This window comes from Sturnus vulgaris, chromosome 6 (genome assembly GCF_052056855.1).
Source record: "Sturnus vulgaris isolate bStuVul1 chromosome 6, bStuVul1.hap1, whole genome shotgun sequence".
NCBI lineage: Eukaryota > Metazoa > Chordata > Aves > Passeriformes > Sturnidae > Sturnus > Sturnus vulgaris.
Window position 1 is genome coordinate 42,170,392 of NC_142248.1, and position 15,305 is coordinate 42,185,696.

At 41.1% G+C, this 15,305-nt stretch overlaps 1 protein-coding gene across 1 annotated transcript in view; it reads left to right on the forward strand.

Moving 5' to 3' along the window:
• KCNH5 (potassium voltage-gated channel subfamily H member 5) overlaps positions 1-2,708 on the forward strand; it is a 55,243-nt gene extending 52,535 nt beyond the window's left edge. Inside the window, exon 7 of the mRNA XM_088166609.1 lies at positions 2,271-2,708. Coding sequence (XP_088022735.1) covers positions 2,271-2,708 — 438 coding nt within the window. The remainder of the gene's footprint in view (positions 1-2,270) is intronic.
• The last annotated feature ends 12,597 nt before the right edge of the window (positions 2,709-15,305 follow it).

The window sequence follows — 15,305 nt, forward strand, 5'->3', positions numbered from 1 at the left end:
ACTAACAGCACAAACTTTCTCCCAGACTTTGAAATAAATGCTGTATTTTTGTATTATTTGTACAACTGCTAAATTATCCATGAAACTTAGAGAAGATGAAGTGTGGATGGGGGGATTGAGGTCACACTGTAAACTCCTGTTCAAGGGTTGTTTGTGTAGTAAAAAGTGCAGTGTAAGCTGTGCCACTGGGACAAACTTAAACTACTGGGTATAAAAAAGGGTCCCCCAAGTTTGAATTCCAGGTTTCTAACTCCATCCCTAGCATTAATCCTGCTAATGAATGGTGACTCTTTAATTAAAACAGAAATAATGCATCTCTGTTTGACCAATGTGACAGGATTTGGTCCTACAAGAAAAACACCCTGCTGCTTTCTCCCTCTTTTGAAAGTTGTAAGTTTTCAAAACAAGGTTAACTCAGTGAAATATACTGAGAATAACTATAAACTACTCTGATGTTCTCTTTTTTTTAAAATGTAGGTATTTTTTCTATGGGGTGGGACCCTCATTCAGCAGTCCATTGGCCACAGTCCATTGCATCAGGAATATTGGAAGGGGCTTCCCAGTTTATAGGAAAAATTGGCTGCTCAGAGTGTCTCCCAGCCATATATCCTAAAGCAAATAAGTAGATATACATTTAGATGGAAATAAGGATGATAAACTAGATCTCTGTCTTGTGTAAATGCAAAATGCAGAAATCAAAATGGGAAAATTCCACTTCCCTCTGTGGTATTAGTCATCATGAGAGCTTGAATGCAAATATAGAGCTTCAATTTATTAAGGATTTGGGGATCTGAAACACATTCCAACAGGATTTGAAAAGCATACAACAACTGTGCCAAACAGATTACATCTAGAAATATCAGATGCATGTTACCCTTCAAATGTTGGGAAAAGGGAAAGGAGGTGCAAAAGAAGAAGAAACAGAGGTGCAAAAGACAAATGTTTTTCTGGTATGGAAAACTCCAGAAACTCCAGTCTTTTACTGTTTGATAATATAATTATCCAGTGTTTTGACTAGACTGATTTGATAATGATGCATAGAAAAGGGCAATTTAATCTTGGCACAGTAACTAGGAATGTTTGCCTCATTGCTTTCTATGTCTTAATTTCTACTTCAAATTAAATGTCTTCAGCTTCTGAATGTTTTATATTAGAAACCTTCCTTTACAAACCTTCTATTTTGAGCCACTAATTAATGTAATGCACAAGTTAGGTATATCATGGGATTGCAGTAGATCAAGAGCATATTTTTGTTCTCTTTCTAAATTCCCAAACCATTTGTGCATTGAGAAGGACATACACATTTCTTATCGCCTCTCAGATGTTTCTATTAACTTTCTGATGGTCCTTGTGCTCTTATTCCCTAAATATTTGTATTTCCATTTATTTGTATGTTATCTATCTTGCATGGCAGGAAAAAAAACAACACTGCACCAACACTTGCTTTAGGAAAATGGCTGCAATGTCTGTTGATTGGAAAGGAAATTAACCCTGTGTGCAAAGTCATGTGCCCTGTGGTCTGTATTTCCCTTGCTCAGGAAGGTGATGTGCTCACAGTTGTTTAATTCCATGTTCAGTCAGTGAGACTTCTTGTAAAGAACCAAATACTCAGAGTTATGTTTGTAGGATAATAAGAGGTGGAGAGTGTTGTACTAGAGGAAGTTACTCAGCTCCTGTTTGGTGGATGAGTGTAACAATAGGCAGATTTCTCTGAGTTTCCCACTGGGATTATGTTCTGATGTTTCTCTCGAGCATCTCTTCATGTTGAGGGTTGTTGGAGTAGGTGTGCCCCCTTTTTGGCCAGAATAACAATCTTCTGCTTGGATTTAACAGAATGCTCCTCTCTGGGAAACTTCAGGAGGACTCCACAGGGTTGGTGTAGTTCCACCTGTGACTCCTCTTCCACCTCCTTTGATCTTCTTGAGGTCAAAGCAGAGTCGCCAATTTACTTCAAACTGGCAAAGCATTAAACCACTCCTTTTTGTAATAAACTTGCTGTTTCCACTTTGGGCTCTACAGAACCCTTCTGTTGCTTTGAAAGACTTGAGTTTGAACAAAATAATTTATCCACCCAGTGAGTGCCAAACTCAATTTAGCATGATGGGGACAAAAGCACTGGACGGGGAGGAGGGTTTGATCTTGTATTCTGTTATCTGAGGCCTGAAAAACTACATAGAAAGATTTTATGCAGATGCAGGAATTACTGTTCAGCCTTCTGTGCTAACCAGCAGGATATTTCAGATCAAATAATGATTTTTATTCCTTTCCAGGGAATCAGTAGCCTCTTCAGCTCCCTAAAAGTGGTTCGCCTTCTACGGCTGGGTCGGGTGGCCAGGAAGCTGGACCATTACCTGGAATATGGTGCTGCCGTGCTGGTGCTGCTGGTGTGTGTGTTTGGGCTGGTGGCCCACTGGCTGGCCTGCATCTGGTACAGCATTGGGGACTATGAAGTGATAGATGAGCTGACCAACACCATCAAAACAGACAGCTGGCTCTACCAGCTGGCCCTGAGCATCGGGACCCCATATCGCTACAACACCACGGGCTCGGGCCAGTGGGAAGGAGGGCCCAGCAAAGACTCCTTGTACATATCCTCTCTCTACTTTACCATGACAAGCCTTACAACCATAGGATTTGGGAACATAGCACCCACCACTGACGGGGAGAAGATTTTTTCAGTGGCCATGATGATGGTTGGCTGTAAGTAAAATCCAGTTTTCTTGGCTTTAAGGGAAGTTCTGTGGCCATGCTTGTAGAGTGCGCTTGTTTTAAGCTTTCTTGGCATCCTAAAAAAGCCCAAAACTGCAGTAGCTGTAAATATTCATGAAATGAACTTGGAATTCTTGAAAACAGGCATTGAAATTATGCACTTTCTGTACCTTTTAAAGTGCTTGCAAGACTAAGTGGTCTGGGTACGTAAGTGTGCCCAATGGCAGGTTTATACTTGGGGCCTCATCTTTACACTTTAGAAGTGGCTTTTATCATGTTTGTAAGGTCTTTGCTAGGATTTGGTTAAAAGTTACAAAATGTATTTGAATTCAGGTAGTCTGAGTTTTGCTTATAAGTTTACACAAGCCTGGAATCGTTTGAGGTGGTTTTATCCAATTCTTGAAACATTTAGTGATTCCATAAATTGATTGTTTACTTTATGGCACTGCTTTGAGAGATAAATCCTGATTTTTTTTCTTCTGACTGTGGTGGCCTTTGTCACCAGCAAAGCTAGAAGTGAAGGAAATTATGAGACAATATATTGCACCTTTTTTTTTTTTTTTTTCTTCCTGCTCTTTCACAGCTCTGCTGAAATAGTCCAAAATCAGGAGTGGAAAGGCACAACTCTCATTTCATGTGCTGCCAAGGTTACATCACTGAGGGCCTCTACAGATAACAGAAATCTTCAAAATATAGGGGAGACAACTTAAAATGTTAATATCATTTGGGAGAATTATTTTTATGTTAAATCAATAACTCTTGGTATTTCTCTAGTGCTTCCTATTTTCTGAGTACCATGCAAACACTAAGCAATTATGTAACAAGAGAGCAAACAAAACCTTTTGATAATAAGATCTGCATAATCTCTCTGGTAATTATCTCAGCTAACACTTCGAGCTCATCTCTGAGAAATACTGAACTATAAAAAAGGAAGTTTTCTTGCCACAGTCTTTCTAGAGCTTTAGAAGATTAAAGACATTTATTTGGAGATTTTAAAATGCATTTTAAAAGAGAGGTTGCAATTTTAGGACTCTTGCAGCGTGGTGCAATGAAATTTCTGCATGATGGGTTGATGTGTTAAAACATTTCCAAGTCCATAAAAAGCAAATCCCCAAGCCAGAGCATTAGTGAGCTATTGCAGATAGGTCATCAAAAGCCCATAGGAGCTGATATGCTATTTGTTACACTGATTTGTGGTATTTACAGAACATGGGGATTTGCAGAAAAAAGTGGATATAGAACATTTTTTATACATTTTAATATTTGCTTCCCTTGTTTTGTTTTGGGATTTTTTTTTTTGTGAGAACTTCTGTTGAGGGGGATTTGACAGAAAAAAACTAAGTGGTAAATGACTTAGAGTGTGATGAGAACCATAAAAACATAATGAATGCCACTACTACTATTTATAACGATAACAACAACAAAATACATGCATGGCCTCAGCAGGTGAAAAGGAAGGGGAGATTGTAACTTGCTTTGTGTCTGCTCTAGGTGGGTTGTTTCCTTGCTTTTTCATCTCTGAAACTCATCTTGAAGATGGGGAATACAAGTAGCAGGATCAAAGTTGACACTGACAACAGCCTGTGTATGTGGCACTGGCAAATAATTTCCATCAGTGTTACCTACAAAATTACTAAATGTTCACATCAAATTTATAAGTGACAACTGTGAGCTTAGCAGCTGGGAAACTATATGTAGGATTAAAGGCTTTTAGATAAAGTCAAAAGGAGAATCTAAAATTTAGGAAGTATGATAAAAGGACTACTGAGTTGCTTATTGCATCAAAATAATATCACCAAAATAAATGTGCCTTCTCGTGTGAGTGGGGTGAAGAGCACTGTGGCAGGCAGGAAGGCTGCAGACAGGAGAAACCTTTTTGGTTTATTTACAAGCAAAATTTACAAGTAAAAATGCTCAAGTATCATCAAATAGCGAAGCTTTTGCAACTGCATCAGTGCAGATTTGATTTCTAATCCATGCACATCAGTGTGATGAGTGCTCCTGACTGAAATCCTAACCTTAGTTGATCTTTTCCCACTAGTTTGAAAATAAAACAGCTTTGGAACAGGCACTGGTCATGGGCTTAATATTTACAATATTTGTGCAGAAAAATCAGACCTGCAGGATTGCAGAGACATGCTTTGCAGAGCTGGCTGCTGAAAGCCTGGCACTCTGAGCTCCAAAATGAAACGGGAAGGCACAACAAATAGTTGATGGAAAATACAATTTCCCAGGAATTCAGAGCTCAGGAGAAGGATTTGGCCTCATGAAAAGGTGTAACTAAGAAGTGAGTGATTTTCAAACCAAGATGTTTTAGTTTCTCTTTTGAAATAGTGTTTTGAGATAAACATTCAGTAAAATTCAATTACAGTTCAGTCAATAAATATGTCTGGTCCACAAACACGCTCCTGTTATAAGCAGAGAGAGGCTGTGAAATACCTTTGGTACTTCTCCTGAAGAAGTTTGCTAATACCAATAACTGATATTGGCAGTGTTTTGGTTTTTTTAACAGACTATGCCAAATAAATGTTTTAAACTTAGTACTGGAATCAGAAATAGTAATTCATCACAATCCCAGCTGCCTACTCATGCAAACTGCAGATAGGAAAGGAAATCTTCCCTGCTTTGTCAGCGAGATGTGGCTTGTTCTGAAAGCCCCAAGTTTCCTATTCATGCTGGCAAAGTTATCAGAACCTGGGAGGAGTATTTGGAGAGATTTGCAAATCCTTCTGGTGGGCAGGATTGCAGGATGGTGTTCTTGTTAAAAATAGGCAGATTCAGATTCTGTAGGTGCTGATGAAGCATTGCTTGGTGTGGGGCAGGGGCGGGGAAGCCCTGATGGATGGGGAGCTTTTCACTTGGATTGGCAGCTTGTCACTTGCTTGTTCACCGAGGACAGATCGAGTGGGATATTTAAGCTGAAATACATCACCTGTCTTGCAGGAAAGAGAGCTTTGAATAACTCAACCTCATCTCCTGGAGCTTGCTTCAGATTTCTTTTTGCTTCACTTGTTTTATCTGGGTGTCCAGTGCTGTTCAGCAATATTTTTTTGTGTTGCTTCTTGACACTTGAAAAGCTAAAAATAGCACACAAAGCATCCTATGACAAGGGAGCAAGGTTTTTACAAGGGTTATTGTTTAAATACCTATTGTGCGTTTGCTGCCTAGAGTTGCTGAATATGCATTGAAAATCTGATTTTTGTAGCGCCTTTTGTGTTGATCTAGGTCATTTCATCCCCTCTCTGTGCAGGGCAGAACAAATAGGTAGGTCTGTCAGATCCACCAGGAATCGTTTATAATTCAGGAAGGACCTTTGTTGCAAACCTCCCATTATCTTCTGTCAGCTCAGAGCCTCCAAACAAAACCTCAGCCTGTGCTGCTGCATGTTGCTCCACTTCTGTCCACAAGCAGCTCTAAGGCTCCTGCAGCACAGCCAAAGGTGCAGATGTAAAACTGACGGGGTTTGTGTCTTTCACAAAAAAATAAAAATAAAAATAAAATAAAGAAATGTATCAAGAAAGAGAACAGAAAGAAAGTTTTGGTTCACACATCAGTCTCACTATCTTGCAACTCAGCACAGCCAGGCCTTTAGTGAGCAGAAAATAAAAGGGAAGAAACATTTTGGGGAAGGTGGCAGTGTGGTTGGGTGAAAGAGCTTGAAGAATTCAGGAGAGATGGGTTTTTTGAAGGAACAAGTGTGAATGTTTAAACAACAAGAGCACAGTCATATGCTTTCTTTCTTCCTGAACTTTCACTGTTAGAACAGCAGCCAGCTCCCCAAAGTCCTTGTTCAGGCAGGGATAGAGTTAATTTTCTTCCCAGTAGCTGGTACAGTGCCGTGTGTTGGATTTGGAATGTTGATAAAACACGGAGGTTTTAACTGTTGCTGAGCAGTGCTCACGTGAAGTCAAGGACTTTTCAGCCCCTCGATAAAACTGGGGGGGCTGGGGGTGACTGGTCAGCAGGTAGTGAGCAATAGCATTGTGTATCACTCTTTTTTGTATTCTTTTACCAATATCATTATTTTTTCCGCTTTCTTTTCTGTCCTGTGAAGCTGCGCTTATCTCAACCCACGAGGCTTTGCCTTTTTTTCTGATTCTTTTCCCTATTCCAGTGGGGGAGAGGGAGGGAGCAGCTGGCTGGGGGAGTTTTAGCAGCCTGCTGGGTTAAAGCACAACACCCAGCCTGGGGCTCAGAGGGTCTCTGACACATTTCATGCTTCTGATATAACCTGGAGTTATGGGTTTGCCCTGTCCATGTGCAACAGTGAAGTGGCTCTGTGTGGCACAGAGCAGATTGCAGCATCAGTCTGGCCCCATAAATACAGCAATTACAGCAGTTTATTTGTCCAGCTGAGTGGAGCTGACATGTACATCCAGGCAATTGGAGAAATCCAGTATATTCCACTGGTCACTGAAATGCTCCGATGATCTGGGCAGCAAGGGAAGGTCAGAACGAGATACTGAAGGCAGGCTTGTCAATGAACATTGAATAATTCACTGTTTCTCAGGCTGTGAAAAGCTCAGAAGAATCTCTTAGTTATTCATTGGTCCCCAGAACTGCTGAGCAGAGGGTGCTTTGTTGTTCTTCCTTTAGGGAAATACTTTTATCTATATACATAATTACTTTGGCTTCTATTTACTCCAGTTTTATGGGGAGATGATTGTGGGAGAGATGGTATTTTTCAGTGACTAGTTTTAAATTATGGTGAAAACAGGCCTGGCAATTCACATTGGTTTTGCATGTGAGCAGAAGAATTTGTTGTAGTGATTGTACAGGATAGCTTCTCTGGAAAATGGGAGTAATTTCTGGACTCCTTCTTCCAAGAGTTTCTAGTTTGATGGCTCAAAATGCTAACTTCTTTTCCTCTTAAAATACCCAGGTTCAGGATTTTCAGCTTTGAAAAGGAGACAGATGTAATTGCTGTCACTTTGACCCCAAGTTATTATTGTTCAGAGGAGAGATGATGGAGAGTGTGGGTGGGCTCCTCTTGATATCACAGAATCACAGAATGTTTTGGGTTGGTTAAAGATCATCCAGTACCAACCTCCCTGCCATGGGCTGGGACATATTTCACCAGAAGGTGTCTGCTGGACACATAAATATCAGTATCATTGATGTCTTAGTTGTCTATACTAAACACATAGATGTCCTGCCTTCCTTCTAATTTTATTAAACAGAGAGAATAGGACCTGCTCTTTTATTTTTTCAAACAGGTGAGATGGTCTCATCTGAGCCACCTCTGGCCCTAAATTTGGCAAACAAAGCTGAGAGGCTGCTGACTGCTCATGGCACCCCCCTTGCTGCTGCTCAGCTCCTTGGGAGTTGTGAGTGGGGTGCCAGGGGCTGTCAGTCAAGCCTCCATTGATCTGTTAAAACTAATTCATTATTTAAGTGGCTTCTTTCATTGTTCCAGCAGCATTCGTCAGTTCCCTGCCAATATAGGGGAGTTAGCCACTTGAATGCTGTTTGGATGAATCATGGAAGTTTATCTAGCAAATTTGTTAGGCAGTGGCTGAGCCCACGCTCTGACACAGCAGTGTATGGTTGTAGGAAAGAGCTTGTCTGGCAGGCTCCCAGACAAACCATCCCAAGAGCCCATAGGATTTCATTTTTGATCCTGAGGAAAGTGTATGTGTGTGAGATAGCACCTTCCAGCAAAAATCACTGCCAGTAACGTAGATTAAATAGTATTTTTCCTAGCAACAGATACTAATATGAGAAGGTTTTCCATCTGTAGGAATTCATAGGCTCGAGTGTTTAGCTGTGGTTGAAATCCAGCTCTGCCCCTAAGGGTGTCCTACAAGAGTCAGTTCTGTGCAAGGGCAGTTTCTTTTCCTGCAGAGGTCTGGGGTGTGGGAGAGATGTGGCTCTGCATCAGGGAGCTGCAGAAGGGTTTGTTTGATCTCTTCAGCAGTAGAGGACTGGTGCCAGTTTTTGTGCTGCTCTTAAAGTTTCTTAAAATGGGGGCCAGTAAGGGGGATGTCTCTTCAAACAACCATATGGCCCTGCTAGCAAGCTCTTAATTGTTTCTTAGAATCACAAAATGATAAAATGATTTGGGTTGGAAGGGACCTTAAAGATCATTTGGTTGCAAACCCCTGTCATGGGCAAGGACACCTTCTACCAGGTTGCTCAGGGTCCCACCCCTTGGCCTTGAACACTTCCAGGAATGGGACATCCACAATTTCACTCTGCAACCTCTTCTGCTACAAACAGATATAATCAAGCAAGGAGAAAGGTGGTAAGTTCTTCAACATCCAAATCAGGAGAGAGTAAATCTATTTATTCACATTTACCCATTAGTGCAAAAAGAGGAAAGTGACACAGAAAGTTACAAGAAGTTGCCTTGCAAGTGAAAATTTCCCCTCTTGAGTGCCATAGAAAAAGCATTTTGACACTTTTAGATTGCTGAACCGTAACCCAAGTGCTATTAGCTCTACAAAGAAAGGATATCAGGATCTTTCTGTGGTGTCTCTTAGTTGTTACTAATCTTACTTATGTCTCACAGCTGGGGCACATGAAGTATTTTGAGCCAGTTATTGGTGTCAGTGCAGCAGTCAAACTTGGCAATCTCAATATTCTCTGAGCAGCTGCATGGAAAAGCCTTAGGAGTGTAATCACATCTGAGTAGCCTACAGTAAAAAAACCAAATTACATCTCAGGGATGTAGCATCATCCACTTTTTAATGGAAGCTGAGTGTAAGAGTGAGATCGTAAAATCATCGTTTAAGTTGGAAAAGACTTGTAACATCATTGAGCCAAACCATTACCCCAGCACTGCCAAGCCCACCACCAAACCATGGCCTCAGGTACCACATCTACACATCTTTTAAATATCTCTAGGGATGGTGACTCCACCACTGCCCTGGGCAGCCTGTTCTGGTGCTTGACACCCTTTCTATGAAGAAATTGTTCCTAATATCACATCTAAACCTTCCCTGGTGCACTTTGAGGCTGTTTCCCTTTGTCCTGTCACTTGCTACCTGGGAGAAGATACTACCATTCTCTGGCTACACTCTCCTTTCAGGGAGCTGTGGAGAGCAGTGAGATCCCTCCCAGCCTTCTTTTCTCCAGGTGAAACACCCCCAGCTCCCTCAGCTGCTCCTCCTCAGATTTGTGCCCCAGACCCTTGCCCAGCTCCATTTCCCTTCTCAGGACATGCTCCAGCACCTGCTGGTATCCACCAGATTGGGGCCATATGTGCCTTGTTCTGCTGTAATTCTGTCAGAGCAGGAGATTTTTAGATATTCAGGTTCTAGTTTATAGCAAAAACATGTGTCTTTATATAAGGAGCTTTAAAACTGTAAAACAGCCTCCTTGGGAAGCTTTATGGGATTTTTTTTGTCAAGGTTATAGCTAGCATGTGTTTATATAAGGTTTACTTTTATTGTCATTGGCTTGATGTGTTTAAAGGAAATTATGGTATCAAGAGAGATAGGACAGTGAGTGGGAGAGGTAACAATGAAGAAGGAAACATTATTTCATGCTGTTGAGCTATATTATTTAAAGCAACTGAAAATTGTTACTGAATAAATGATACATAAATGTTGAAAATGAACATTTATGCTCACACACAGAGTGCAGGCAATCACCTGAGATGGTCCCAGAGGGATTATCATCTAGCCCTGGATTACTCACAACAACTGTATCTTTGAGGAAGCAGAAAGTTCTAATTAGCCCAGCTAGATCAGCAAATATATCGGACTGGCTAAGAACACAACACAGATCAGTTTTATAGCATATTGTGCTAGTGGGATAAACAAATCTGAGATAAAAGATAACCCCCAAGGTATCACACCACTTCAATGGAAGGGGCTCAGGAGATCCTTTGTGTTTGCCTGTTCTGAAATTTCAGAGAGCCAAGGGAATGATCTGAATCTGTTAATTTTGTGTATCCAGGAGGTAATACCTCTGTGTGTTTGGCATGTAAAGGGGAGAGTTACCCGAGTAAGTCAGGCCAGTTAACAGGTAACTCCTGCCTGATATCAGTGGAGATGCTTTCAGTGGGAAAAACAGGTGTTTTTTATTAAATCTCACTGATATTGGCCCAGTTTTGCTTGCAGATAACTGCTGTGTTTTATCAACTGGAGTGGAAGTTAAGATGGGCAGTTCAGCGAGGAGACAAGTTGTATTAACAAGTGTACTGTTGTAGAAAATTTGAATCATACCACTGAATCAGGCCTTAAAATACCATTTTTCATGTCCAGCAAGAGATTTCCGTGCTTAAATTTTGTTAGGTTGACTTTCAGAACTGAAAACCCGTGTGTGACATTTTCGCACATCCAGAGATGCTGACGGAGCTGGGGGTTTTGTGTTGTTTTTGTAAAATACATGAAAAGCCCCGTTCTCTGGGAGGTTTCATTATCACAGTACTGCCTGTGGTGCTGTAACACGTTCAGTGGAGATATCAGGTAATGGGATGAAAGATGACAGATACCAGTTCTTGGTTTGTCATTGCTTCTTTTCTGTAGTCTGAGGTAGTACAATGTCATGTTCCTCTTGAACATTCTGAGAGCACTGAGGACTCAGCCTGTGAGTCTCTCATCCTCCTTCATCTTTCCTGTGGCTTTTTCTGCAAGAACTTTGGGAGAACTGGGAGAAATTTTCCCAGCTGGTGGAAGCATGCTCTGTGTGGGAGTATGACTGGAGGTTCCTCCTTAAAGAGGAGCTTTACCCCTTTCCCTTCCATTTTGGAGGAAGGACAAGAGAGCTTCCAAACTGGCATCTCTCCCCTGAGTACCTGCTGTGCATCCCTGTGAGTGCTGAGTCAAATCCAGTTGCGTTTCAGTAGGAATATTTTGGTCATGAATGATTAAGATTAGTTTTCTTCCACTGGCCAGCAGCCAGCGTGGGTTTGTCAAGATGAGTTCATGGCAAATTAATCTGATTTCTCTCTTTGACAAAATAACTGCCTAGAAAATAAAAGGAATTGAGTGTATACAATATATCTGAACTTTTTAGAAGTCTTCTGACAGTTTTTTACTTAGTGGCCTCACAGCCAAAGAGTGAAAGATGATCTCAACACAGTCATAACAAAGTTGGTGATAACTGATTGAACAATCTCTCTCAAAATATAATCAAGGGCTTCGCTGTCAAACTTGGAGGGAATTGCCAGCGAGATTTTTGCCCTGCCTGTGATTCTGTTCAACACTTTCATTAGCAGAGATGAGTGACAGAACAGAGAGAGCACTTTGGGAGGGTTCTGGGAAGGGTTGCTAGCAGCTGAGATGACAGCATCAGAATCCATAATGATCCCAATAAATTGGGAAGGCGTCCCCATACCAGCAAGGTGAATGTCAAGAGAGGGAATTGCTGTGCACCACGTGCAAAGAAGGCAAATCAAATGCATAAGCACAGTCCATGGAATAACTGGATCTGCTGCTGTGAGGCTGGAGAGGATTTTGGAGGATATTGGAGGAGGAAAGGGAAAGGTGACTGCAGACTGAATGTAACAACACAGCAGTGCAGTAAAACCTGTAAATTTTGCTCTGGACAGTATCAGGAGCAGTGCTACAAACAAGCTGAAAAGGTATTTATTCTGCTGGGACTAGCACTGGGTAGTCACCTTTTTCCTTTCTTTTTTAGATACAGCACTTTAAGGAAGCTGTAGACCAGCTGGAGGGAAGGAGATCATAAAAATGTGTTACAAGGCAGGATCTCAAGGGAACAGTTGGAAGAACTGACTTTGGCTTAAGCTGATGGAAGCTTAAGGGGAACACAAAGATTGACTTCTACCATGGAAAGAGTGTGCTTGAAAGGGGAAAAAATACTGACCTTCTGCATTTCCTGGAGGGAAGTCAGGTCACTTAGGAGGGAAAAAAAGACTGATGCTGGAAACAGGCATTTCCAACACCAGTCCACCAAAATTTTTCAGCTTGGGTAAAACTTTGCAGGTCATGGGCAGAGCCAGCCTAGATTTGGGAGATCCTCCCTCGGGATTGCACTCCCTTGCTGATGCTGGAGGGACAGTAAGGTACAGCTACAGATCCCTGCTGTGTCTTAGCAAGGCCAAGCTAGCAAAGCTCACTTTCTCTAGGTGGTTGACCATCCCTAAACATCCCGTGAATAATTTCAGTACAGGAGTTCTGACTTTTTTTGGCTTTACAAATTTTTGTAACCGAGCTATAGTTCCGAGCTAAAGGTTCTCCTCTTTTTTTTTAACCTTGTCCTTATTTCTTTAAAGTTTGTTATTTGTTTTTTTTTTTTTTTTTGTTGTTTTTTTTTTTTTTTTTTTTTTTTTTTTTAAATGCTGTATCTTTTGGTATAACATACTGGAAGAATAGTAGAAGGATGGAAGTAAAATTTTCCTTAACGACTGAAAAAAAAATAAGAGAACAGGGAAATCTGGGAGCAATTTTCTTAGTTTCAGCCATTTATCTCTTTTTCCAGGAGAAGCTAAGCAAGCAGGTAAAAGGAAGAAGACCAGCAGATAGAAAAAAGTATCTTTTAAAAGTTGAAAGATGAGTAAGCCTTTACCTTACTTTGTTTGTATTTTTGTTGCATAACAACATGAAGGATTTTCTAATAGAGCAGAATATTTAATTTCTTCTAAAGTGTCTCATGAAAATTAAAGTACATTTCAAAGCTCCATTGTGAAGTGTAATCAGAACTGAAATAGGATGAAGTTGATGGAAAGGGGTTTATAAATATCTGCTGCTGATTTCTGCATGGTGATGTGACAATGGGAGATGGAGTGGAGGCTGTGTTCCTCTGCAGGAAAAGCCCAGATCTCTAGGAATGGCATCACGTTGGAAGAGTTGTGTCAGCTTTTCCTCAGTGGAAGATGGTCAGTTCTGAGGCAAAAGCCCCTTAAATTGGATTTTTCCTGAAGTTGAAACACTGGGAGGAGCAGTCATATCCATGGCCCTACAAAATTTGTGGTTTTGCACGTACATTGCAACAGTAATGGTGGCAGCTACAGAAAAACTGTGATTCTTGCATTGTATTGGCAAGGCTGAACAAGCTGAACTCAGCGTCAGTGTCACACAGGCAAACATTGTCACCCTTGGAATGGGTGTTGCATCCCTTAGATCTCATCTCTCTTACCTCATATGTGATCAAATGATGTTAAATTAAAGGCTAGGAGGGCAGAACGAGGTGTGATTAATTCCTGTCTATTTTTTAAATTCATTTTATCCAGTCCCTCAATGCTTCCTGAACTGGGAATTTTAAACTTGTGGTGTGTTTTTTAGCACTGGAATAGCCCCACTGACCTCATTGTTGCTTAATGAAGATTTACCTGTAAGTGTTCTCTGGCCACAAACCATGATGAAGGAAACACTTCTGACATTTCAAATTTATTGGTGGATCTTCCAAATGCAGGCAAGATGGAATTAGGAGGGTAAGTCCCATTCGAAGGTTATGAGGGCTCATGCCTAAAATCCATGTAGGTGTATTGTAAAAACCTCAGCATCTATTTCAATGAGGTTCCATGTATGGAAATTAATTTTTTTTTTTACATTATATATTTGAATGACACCTGATTGGTAAAAACATGGGAACAAACCATCATGTATATGGTGAAAGGACAAGCTTCATTTGCCTTTCTTCCTCCTCTACCAGGAACATCTCAGAGCATAAAATCTGATGCCTGCTTCCACTCCCTCATTTTTGAGGAGCTTGAGGCATAAGGAAAGTTACTACTGAGCTTCATTAATGCAAGCATTTCCTGCTGAAATTGATAATCCACCATACCTAAAGGAAATGTAACTTTCTAGTTAATCAAACACAATCTTTCTACATTAGCACTTGGAAGGGGAAAAAAAAAAAGAAAAGACTGGTTAATAAGGTAAGAAAGAAGTCTGGAATAAAGCTGCTAGCATTAGTGCAGTATTGGAAACTATTTAATGGCTATGAGTCTGAAATAATTAAGTGTGGGTGAAGATTGGTCATGCAAGAAGGATCCTGTGATCAAATCTTGTCCGAAGATGAATGAAGGAGAAGGGGAAGGCAGGTGTGTGAGATCCCCACGGTACCTGTGGCACAGCCACAGCCCTCCCTTGCCCCGTGCAGGAGGGATTTTATCAGAGCCCTGCCCAGGGAGCTGCCAGGCTGGGAGTGTGTGATTCCCTGGCAGGGATGCTGTGCTGAGCCCCATCACAGCTTTCACTTTCTGCCTCCTCTGGGAAGTCAAGGGGTGGCACTGGCTGTTAGATGTAAAATGACAGAATTGGAGAGGTTTATCTGAAACATCATTTCAAAATAATAAATCTTCATTGGCTGAACTTCCTTAGTATTTTTCAAGGGTTACAACAGATGCATCCTATTTGTGTGTGTGCTGATGAGCTTTGGAGCAGGGTTACAATTTTACTTTGTAGATCCCACAGGCTGCTTTGGACGTTTTTGAAGAAAATAATTTTTCCCAATCTTCTGAGTGGGGCCCAGCACTGCAGCTCTTTTTTATCTTCCACAAACTGCTGAGGGAGCAAAGCAAATGAAAGCACAAGCTTAGAACAAGTTTCTGTTTACCCTGCTAAAAACCCAAACAAGCCCAGGAATAGCAGACAGTATTAATGAATTAAATCCTAAGTGCTTTGCTAAACAGAGGACTTAATGATAAATGTTGGGGCCCTCCCACTTCTTCCTGTTTTAGG